General features: G+C 38.5%; 1 protein-coding gene across 1 annotated transcript; it reads right to left on the bottom strand.

The window, feature by feature from the left end:
- Window positions 1-1,915: 1,915 nt before the first annotated feature.
- si:ch211-105f12.2 (RIMS-binding protein 2-like) lies at window positions 1,916-10,910 on the bottom strand (the record flags this gene model as incomplete). Its single annotated transcript, XM_041241020.1, has 9 exons — window positions 1,916-2,997; window positions 5,154-5,285; window positions 5,821-5,892; window positions 5,990-6,093; window positions 7,124-7,168; window positions 7,794-7,862; window positions 9,285-9,453; window positions 9,885-10,060; window positions 10,799-10,910. Coding segments are annotated over 9 exons (1,107 nt in total), but the record flags the coding sequence as incomplete, so codon positions are not given.
- Window positions 10,911-11,101: the final 191 nt, after the last annotated feature.

The raw sequence follows: 11,101 nt of genomic DNA, 5'->3' as shown, positions 1-11,101 counted from the left end.
ATAAAGTTTTTGAGGTGTACAGTAATGAAAAAAATATCAGATTTCTCCACACCCTTATTCTTTTCTGGAAACCAAAGAGTTTTATAGTATACACAGGTTCCAACTCAATGCTACTCTCACACACCCCCTACTGGGTTACAACTGTCTTTACAAACAAACAAACAAACAAACAAACAAACGAGAAAACACCGAAAAGTATAAACGAGAAGTACTTCAGTTAATAAATAAATAAATATATATAGTGATAAGGCAAAAATAGTAATTACAATATTCAATATGCATGCAAATAATACTATTACTGTGAAGTATACAACAATTTACCACTAAACAGAGGTTGTGTAAGGCTACAATATGTTACCTGGTATCCACTTACTAAGGAACTAACAGGATACCTGTACTGTAGGCAATATACTACAGCAGCAGTGCAGTACACTCTGTGTAAACTGGGCCTGCTGGGTTTTGGCAAGTACTCTTAGTTGAATACTGTACTCCCAGCATTATTCCAACCAAATGTTCCTTACTGTTGGTGTGCAAGAAGGGCAGTGGGCAACATTATGTACAAGACGCCACAACAAAGTTTCCATCTGTCACCAAAAGGACTATTACTGCATTAGTAATTACCAGGTACCTACGTTTGCTTTTATTCATTGTTTTTAATATTCAAGTTTCATCATCATTCTGGCATTTTAACACTATGTTGCAATATAGCCAACCCACTGGAGTATTCAATTACTTGGTCCAGACAGCAAATATATTTGTTCCGGTGGGGTGGGGTGGGGGGGAACTCCTTATATACAAGATGTACTTAATTATTTTAAGTTTTCTCCTCTCATCATTTGTCTTTCAGTACATTCATTATTTTGTCCAGTATACAGGACACAACCGCATGGTAAATGACAATGACCTTCAGATCACTAGGGTTAGTACAATATTTTTCTGAAATATATGAATGAATTAAATACATTCAGTAGTACAGCCCTGCCATTGCATTTTGCAGTCTTTGCTGATGCAGTCTCTGCTGAGCTGTTCAGCCACAGTGCTACAGCAATGCTCTGTGTATACAGCACACACACACACACCGTCACAAACCAATAAGGATGACATTCTGGCATAAATCTTGTTTCCTCCTTTTGACAAAGTAAAACGTTTCCGTCCATCGGAGGTGCCACAGCTTCTTAACAATGGTGAAAGCCACAGCTTAAACCTGAGAACTAACCTTCAAAATTCCTTAAGAGCCCTATTTAACAGTCCTCTTATTCACCACAATTAGGGTCATTTGTAGACAACAGATCAATACTAACATAAGCAACTAACAACCAGCTTCATATTTTATATAAAGAATCAAAAAAATAAAAATAAACAAAGATGACAAACTGTTCAACTTAGGTGTTTGGCAATTGCCATCCTGCAACGTTCAACACAAGGCTTGCTATTCGTTCCTTTGGAAGAAGTCTATCCATTTTTACTAGAATTATTTTGGATACTTTAAGTAAATGCCAGACTCCTATAACGGAGGCGCTTTTTTATGTTATAGTAAGAGACTACAGCCAGCAACAGATAGAAGTTTTAACAGTTTACAGCCACCTTGGCCCAAAATCAATGGTACCAGTGCCTTGAGGAACAGTGCATTTTGTATTATAATCAACACAAATAAAAGGAACAAAGTGCTGTTACCAGTTTCATCTGCAAATGTTATACGTTTAATATCGTGTATAAAATTATGGGAAGAGCAACGTTAGCTGCAAATGTGTTAAATTACTTAACAATTATATATATATATATATCTATATATATATATATACAATGTTATTATAAAAGTCTCGTAACGTTTAGAATCTAAATGACAATGAATCACGTACAGCTATAAACGGTTCAGTTCAAGGAGGCACTAAAGCTCGGAACATTATTGATAACACTTTATTTCAGACAAGGTAAATCAAGAATAACCAAGTGTCTTTACCAATAAGCTTCTCTAACTGTCCAAAAAGCAATATATTTGTTTACAGACATTTACCAATAGGCTTCGATAAATTATAAGATTTTCAGACATTTACCGGTAAAGCAATATATTTCCTCATAACTCTAGACCTTTACCACCTTGCTTGGTAATTGTTGACAGTTACAGTTAAAACTTATGATTTACCAGATTCTAACTTTTAAAGTAACATATATAAAAATATGTACAAGTGAATCAACAATTAAACATACTTGTCATATTTGTAATACAGAGTTACCGAGTTATGTAAAATCCCAGTTTGTTTCCGTTTTCATCCACATATATGTTTATAATAAAAAAAAAGACCATCATCACCATCATCAGGCCAAGCTGGTGTTTGTGTTTTGGGCATGGTTGACATGTCACTGTTCTCAGAGTTCACAGCCATATACTTCTCATAAAGCTTGTTATTTGTACAATTCACAATGCAACCAAATTCCGAAGCAATCTTTTGTCAAGGTGCACCATTAAATCATTCTAAGGCATACAGCTGGCCATTCTTTAAATAACAGAGTACAAAGAAAAACGCATTCCAGCTTCTGCTGTATTCCCATAGCCTGCAGCTTTCACATTTTATGCAAAACGAAATGTGTCTGTTGCGATCGCTAGAATTTGAACACAAGCGAAACGTTTCTGGAAATGCTGCGTCTCCGTGATAAACAAGTGTCCTTGCCTTGAGTTTCTCAAGCGATTAATTTTTTACTTCTAAAGTAAGAACAGAAAGCTAACCCTAAAAATAGAGTCAGCCCTATAAAATTAAAACAGACTTGATTTCACTCTTTCTTGCTCGATCCCAGTTTTTTAAAAAGTTTTTTTCCTTTGGAGAAGAAGCCCCTTTTCTTCTTTCCAGGGGGTGACGTGTCACTTTGGCCGGGGCTCTGTGGAGTTGGGACCTGAACTTGTGGAGGAGCCGTGATGCTAACCGTGGTACATGGAGTGAAGGGTTCTTCAAACGAGGTTACTGCGGAGTCATTCTGCTCTTCAGAACCCTCCAGACTCACCTATGTGTGAAGGGAACACAATCGTTCACTGTTAATTCTCCTCAAGAGATAGTCTAGCTGCATGCAGTTATACAAGAGGCTGCAATTGTGTTGAGTCGTGGGTGGTTAAAGTCTGCACAGTTAAATTTACTTAATACTCCAGATTATTTTAGATATTACTAATATCAGGAGCACAGAGTCATCATGGTCTTTATTTGGGGATTGATCAGTAAAATGAAATAGATCAGTGACACGGTGTTTAAAAATCAATAAAAACTAATCTAAAACAGTTAAACCTGGTTGCTAGGGCAAGGACTAAGGGGAAAGAAGATTTTTAAAAATATCAAAAGGGTCCAGAAGATACTCAGGCTCCTAAGTTCTCAATGTTAGCAAGGTCAATGGCTTGATCACATCATTCAGCCTTTACAATTTGGGGTTATTGCCAAATGGGTTATTAACTGTTATTTGTTATCAAGGTTGAAAAGCCCCTACTACACCAGACCAGAAGTTATAACTCTTAAACTAGACTGTTATATATCAGTCTGGTTCTGATCAGATGAGATCAAAGATCAAGCCATGTTGAATATCTCAGGACACATCCTCTGTGCAGCCAGCACTTAAAGCCATTCCTTCTAAGGTTGCTGAGCAACAGTGACTGTGAAATGTGCTCAAATAGTTAAACAGCAAATGAGTTCCTGACACTAAATCTTATTCCAATTAAAAAAAAAAACATGGAAACATGGAAAAAACTATGTTGCTTTAGGTTTCTTTTTGCAAACATTCTTGTACAGGTCATATATGACTGGGGCTGATGCATATCAAACAGTATATAGATACTGCTGTGCTCTGTTAGTAAATGTCCCCACTAACACTGAACCTAGTTAGCAGAGTGGCTGTAAGAAGTGGCTTCTAAAGGCTGAGATATCCACACTAATAAGAGACAGCGAGGCAGACTCCAGGCTGGGTATCTTCCCTCACTGGCACACTTACACTTTCTGCTTTGAGTGCACACTCCTCCTGTGCCCCTGCAAGGACAGTGATCATAACAAAATATCACATTAAAACACAGGACACAGAAAATATAGAGCTATACAAACAAAAACACATGCCAGTGATCATAACAAAATATCACATTAAAACACAGGACACAGAAAATATAGAGCTATACAAACAAAAACACATGCAAGTGATCATAACAAAATATCACATTAAAACACAGGACACAGAAAATATAGATCTATACAAACAAAAACAAAGAAATGTTCTTTTTGTATACTGCATCGATGAAAGGAAAAGAGATATTATTTTTAATCTAAATGAAAAGCATACAGTATCGTTTAACTATTTAAAGCAATTATCCCCCCCCCCCCCAAGTTCCACAGTTTGAGAGGTAACATCAACATTATTATTAAAACTTAACTCTAAGCCTAACACTTGCTCAGAGTCAGTCTTGTCAAACAAAGTCACACTGTCCTACGTGAGAATCTGCTCAAAGTTCAGTTCTGTAATTAAATCTGAAAAGAAAATAGTTAAGTTATGATATGACCGTCGCCTATGACTACACCCTTAATTACAAAATAACAGCATTCAAAAAAACATTCTCCATATGGTCCAATCAAGATATCATATTTTAACGACCTTCACTTATCAAGATGATTAAGGTGTGCTTTCATGCATTAGGCACAACAGCTGGCAGCCACACAGCTGGATTTGAAGATTTACATTATATTGACTATTGAACAGACCAGTAGATGTAGATTTACATGAATCCAGACTGACACCACATAATTACCAATACTGCGGGTACATAGAGTACATTCCAGTCTAGTTCACAACAGCGTTTACTAACAACAGACTATTCAACACTATTGTGAGTACAGTATTAACAGTATTTGCAGAAGGAATACAAACTGCAACCCAGGCTAGACCATACCTGGTATAACAGATCCCAGCTAGTCACTGCTATAGTGATGCAAGTAGCTGGGAACAATTTACATTACAACTCTGTAATGTAAGCAGCGCTGTAATTAAATTCAGTTAACGTGGGCAGTACATTGTACATGTACTTTACTGTGTAAACTGCTGTCAGTAGTTAATATTCGATGTGTAATAATGAGGGATAATTGATGTGCAATATCATTTCTGGTAATGAGTAGCTCCTGTCTCTGTTGACTAACCTGTGACTCTCTTCTGCTTTCCGCTGGCAGCACTTTCTCTTCTGAAACTCCCCCAGCAGCCTCCACATCATTCTCGGGTAAGGCTTGCAGAAAGTTAGACGGTGCCAACCCTTGCTGTCCATTTAGGTCTCCCTATTTTCAAAAGAACATTTATAGACATTTTCAGTGGATTCTTTTGTTCCCATTGCCTGTCTTTCTAGTGCCTTAATTGTAATTCCTGATGAAATTATCTCTACATGTAGTTTATTGCACACATCATATTAAATGGTGTTTTGTCATGCTACAAAAGTAGCCAAACTTTTTATTACCAGGATTATTTAAATACACATTGACTGCAGGTAAACAATTGAATACAATCCCTTCTATAGGAGCTTCTATGAACTGAAAGCACTCTGCTTCAAAAGACAAGAATCCCTTGTAGCCTGCTCTAAAACCATCAGGTCTATAAATAGCTGCTTTTCTGGTAAGCACCATGCTTTTGCTCAGTGTTTTTGCATGCGTGTTCCTGCACAGACGGTAAACAACTGTCTGACAGTCTAATTGAATAGCGCACAGTTCTTTTATGCAGTACACAGAGCTGAGATGCTGGGGGTATATGTTCATATCAGACCCTGATAGTTTTTTTCTAAGCCCTCCAAAAAAGGTTTCTGTTTCAGCAAACACTTACATAAAAGAATCCGTCATCGTCCATCTCTCCAAACACAAGGATGACATCGCCGGCACTGAAGGTCAGCTCAGCCTGTGCAGAAATGCAAATGTTGCTGTGTTAGACTTCCGCTATCCAGCGGCTGTCAGTAAACGCAGAACCCTCCACACAAGCATATCAAAACAATCACCTCAATGTCCACATTTGGGGAGCTCTCCCGCGGATCATAGTCGAAGACAGCGACCATCCTCCGAGGACGAGCCCCACGAGACCCACTACTGGGTCGGACGCGCTCTGCACAGTGATGGAACATAGTAATAAAAAATACTAAGAATAATTCAAAATCGAAAAACAGTATGATAGTTCATGACAAGCGTTTTTGTCTTTATTTGAGTATTTCAAAAAACAGATAAGTGTTTGATTTTTTTTTTTTTTTTGTACTCTATTTTGATTTAAAAAAAAAATCATCTAAAGATTATAGATACACACTGAGGCTACCAGTCTTTGATTAAATCAATCAAATAGCTAAACTGGACCTGAAAACAATATTACTCCACTTTGCATCATTTGGGCAGATTCCTCACTGACTGTGCAAATTTACAATATGACACGAAATCTGATTTCTGATATGAAAAAACATGTGTGATCATTCAACCGGTATCGTTTTAATATTGATTGCCACTTACAAAATTGGCAAGTTACATACCTTTGTAGATATATTCACAGATGTAATGCAAACACCTACCAAAATCCACCAGAAGTGCAGCACATAGCTGCTTTATGTATGCAGACTATGGAAATGAAGACTTACATACACACACAGGTAATGAATACGCTGTGTTTATACACATAGTTAGTGCACATGCTTATTAAATTACAGACTTGACACACACGCGACGTTATACCCTTGGGTAAAGCACACATCTATGCATTTACCATGCGTAAAACCAATGCACAAACAGGCAATCCACACACCTTTCACATGCACAGAGGAGAGGCTGAGGTAAAAACACAAAACAGGCAGCTTGCCTAGATACTGATTTCTGAATCAAACAGATGAGGCTTGGTGGTGACAGAGATCGCAAGAGCCTTGTGCAATGACAGTTTTCTAAAAAGTAAGATCAGATTAGCATTCTTGCAAGGCTTGCTGATGTTGAAATATGTAACCTAGACACAGGTAGGTGGGGGTTTCTTATAATGTCATGCATGTATTCCTTAGATGAAGTGAGCTCTAAGAGTTTGTAAATGGTAATTCCCTAAATCCCACAATTTAAACCTGTGATTCACATACGGAATCAGCTGCACAAAGAAAAAAGCCTCTAACCTCTATGTGAGTTTACATTTTCCTCCCAGACACCAGCAGAGTTAACTAAGAGAAGGGGAAGGACAGGGAGCTTGTTAGGGTTAACTGCTGTGCTTTGAAAGCAGCCCAGAAAGAAACTTCCAAAGTAAAAGCAGCAAGAAGAGACATTGCAGAGTCACAGTAAATATAAACAAAGAGATAAGAAATGAAGACGGAGGCTTTATCACAGGGGCAGTGTGCTATCAGTAGTGTGCCATGTGTAGTTGATATGCTTTGCCTAAAGTGATAACATCTGGTACATTGTGTTGTGAAGCAAGTCTTGGTATTATTAGGTAAACTCCTAGTGGAGGGTGAGGACCATGCATGTACATTATCAATGGTTTCAGTGATAGAAAAGGAGTACTGTGTTTAAGTGACTGATGAGAAAAATGATTTTCAATTTCTGATAGTTGAATGAACTACTATTGTGTAACAGTAAAATAACTCTGATTATTTCTAAATCCACCGCCGGTTAAAATTAGCAATACAAAAAGAGGGTCGCCAGCGTTTGTTTGATAACTCTTGTGAAAATACAAGAGCGAATTAGGATTCTTTAGTAGGTGGTTGCCCCCTCCTCCCCTTGACAAAGCTTCCTTCTTCACTTCACCGCAAACTGGCAACAGAAAGAGACAGAGCATGAAGTGAGACACACCTTTCTTGGATCGCCTCGGTTTCGGCGGCGGAACGGGCCGGCGCGGAAGCTGAGCATGTGAACGAGTGCCTTTACAACGTCCAAAAAAAATTAAAAAAAAAAGAATAGAGAAAGGAAAATAAAGAAGCAGACAAGAGGCAAAAACACAGACAGAATGAGAGCCAAGTAAAAAATAATACAAAAATAATAAATCAAACCAATGAGCAGTAACACAGCAGTATGATAGTGCCCATCCTGTATCTCCCAACTGAATGTGTGTGTTACGATAAACCACCTGTCAAGAGATCACTTTAAAAAAACAAAAACGGTAATTCATTCTGAACTGTGCTCAGGTAGAAACAGCACCTTAGATCAAGCCTCAAACTGATATCGAGTGTTGAGGAGTGAAATGGTAAACTGGAGTGCTACTGGGTTTTGATTGGTATAATTTAATGGTCAAGACTTCATAAGAATACACTTAAAAAAATAATACATTTCCAGCTAGTGACCCTCAGAGACGACTAGCATTCTGGAACTCAAACTGCAAGTCTAAAACTCTAAAGAGTGGTTTAGAAGAACTGCAGCACATACTCTCTACAGCTCTTAGTGTAGTTATGCAACTATAAACAGCTGTTAAATCATGCTGTCTTTTTGACGTTGCTAGACTGTAGCATCTGAATCTGTAGAAATGTAAAAAAAAAAAAAAAAAAAAAAAAAAACATAACTTTCTGTATGCTCCAAAAGTATAGTCACAGATCTCACTTAGACACCAACTGTAATAGTCAGTATTGGGAAGCATTACACTGTGTAACACTGTTAGTACCAGTGGTTTTCTGTTCAGTACACAAGCTGTGAACGTACAGACAATCTGACAGTATTAAGTGCACCCAAGATACACCTTAAACCTGATGCTGCAGGGCTAAACTTTCTGATTCTCATCACTAAAAGGCTAATCTGCCAGTCAGTCCGACATCCAAACCTTAACTGCTTTTGGGCACCATTGGATAACAGCACACTCAAGGGGGCCCTTTACTTCATACAGGGTCTATTGAAAGTGGATCACAAGACGACCCCAATAAAGTATTTTGTGAGTCCTTAAACTCTTAATCTCCAATCAGAGTTGCATTACGGATTATAACCAAGGCCAACATCTGTTATAGTAATTGTTTATTCCTTTAGAAAATATCAAAACAAACTTCACAAAAGAATAAATTAATGTAGTAATAAACACAACACTAGGAAATATAATATATATATATATTTTTTAAATTATTTTAAAAAATGGACAGGTGTGTAGATAAGAGTAGAGATTTGAGTAAAAAGATGGTTTTGTATATCGCTGCTTTTCTTAATAAGCTGCTTTTGGCCCACTGGGCCTTTTCTCAAGTAAATTGGGCGAGCAGGGTTTTTCTCAACTCTATACTGTTGCATCCTACGACAACCTGTCTGTCATGCACTCATCTTAAGCTTCTTCTAGAGTACAGTGCCCGCTGAAGTACTGGATTCAGGTACCTATGTTTTCCACAGAGGCGTCAGCTGAGAGGTAGCCCTGCTGAAGCAGCTGCTCCATGGTTTCTTCATCCTCCACCTGGATTTCAGACACCATGTTGCAGGGGACATAGCCAAATCGACCCCTGGACTCTCCGTGGTAAAATCCGTCTGAGTCTTTATCACCATGGATCTGCAAAATAGGTCGAGGTGACGAGATGACGTGTCATCATAGCCAGCGCTCCATCAATAAGCCACACTTTCAAACATTCGCACATTCAAAAGTTAAAAATGACAAGAAACTCAAAACGACTGTCTGAAATGTCTGTCTACAGCTTAACATATTGCATTATAAAGTAACCTCCAAGTACTAAAACAAAAATGTGTCACTTTCTGATCTGCAGTAATTCACAGGTGTAGCAATACTAAAGCAAATTTTACATAGTAAAGTTTAATAACTAGTATAATAACTAAGTTTTAGGTCACATTATAATACCACAGATTTTCAGATTGTCTCCACTCTCGGGTGGGAAGGCGTGAACATTTAAAGATGGTAAACATGTTATCGTGCTTTAGAGTTAGGAGAGTACATAAAAATGACAAGACTGCAATACACTTTTTTACCTTTATTATCTGTCCTTCTTTGAACGGCAGTTCCTCTTCTGCAGCGTCGGGGTTTGGAGACATGCTGGCAGGGTCATACGCAAAGAGGGCGACAAAAATCCGTACAGCATTGTCCTGGATAACCCCCTCTGCCTCTGAAGCTTCAGTTGTGCCAGGGTTCCCAGTCCACAGGGTTTCTGCATACAGGCACAGTAGAACACTCATCATTACAGCTCTCGTTGAACGCTAAACTTCTTCTGCCCGAGGCACAGCCCTGCCCACGCATGATACACTAGATCTTAGGTGTGCGTCCTTATGCGGGGCATTCAGACCAAGCTCTTCTAAACCATCTTAAGCCTGTAAAGCCTGAAGGAACTCATTTGAACTCTAAGAAACTTGGAACAGCAAGCAACACAACCTTTAAGGTAATTATCTATTGACCTGCACTTTAAGAGCAGCTGCTTGGCAACGTCTGCTTCTGGATTAGTTGTGGCTGAGTCGGGGTGACGGTAATGTTATCTCAAATTAGACGTCTTTACTCCGGTCAGTGAATATGTGGATCTTTTGGAACACGAACATGTACAGTACTGTACACTAACATAAATAAATATATAAAATAAATATGTATATAGTGTAAAAAATAAAAAGAAAACAATTACTTATCGAAAATGTTCCTCAAACAATATGCTTCAGTGCTGTTTTTGTTTTTTTTTCTTCAGTGTGGCGACAGTCAATTTGGATACATAATGCGTTAAGCTCTAGCTTGGATTAAAGCTTGCAGCTCTGAGCTTTGATTAGGGCATGGAGGTCAATACCCATGCTGTTCCTCCACAAGTGATGAGACACACCTCCAAAAGAACAGCAGCAGAACACACTGCGCTGGGGTGATATTAAAAACGTCATGCTGTTGTATCCCAAGATACTGTCAGTATTACCTGTTGCTGGCCTGGTTTCTGCTCGGTTGCTCTTTGCCAGGACTTCGGCTGAGTGCAGTGGCCGAGGATCACTGTTGGCAATGGTCTCCTGATGGGGCAAAAACTTCAGTTTACATTACTGTATCTGACAGAAACCACTCGAAATATAGAGCCAAGCCTAGGCATAAAGACCACTCGGGTCGTTCTATACAGATGCCAGTTCAGAGGCACAGTTCAGTTGCATCACAGCCATTACAGAATGAAAGGTCACTCTATAGAGTTGGTCAGGCTTGACTGTATACAATCGAGCTGGGTCATTCCATG

Source organism: Polyodon spathula, unplaced genomic scaffold, assembly GCF_017654505.1.
Source record: "Polyodon spathula isolate WHYD16114869_AA unplaced genomic scaffold, ASM1765450v1 scaffolds_740, whole genome shotgun sequence".
NCBI classification, from domain to species: Eukaryota; Metazoa; Chordata; class Actinopteri; order Acipenseriformes; family Polyodontidae; genus Polyodon; species Polyodon spathula.
Note: the sequence above shows the minus strand (reverse complement) of the source record. Positions and strands in the feature narration are given on the sequence as shown.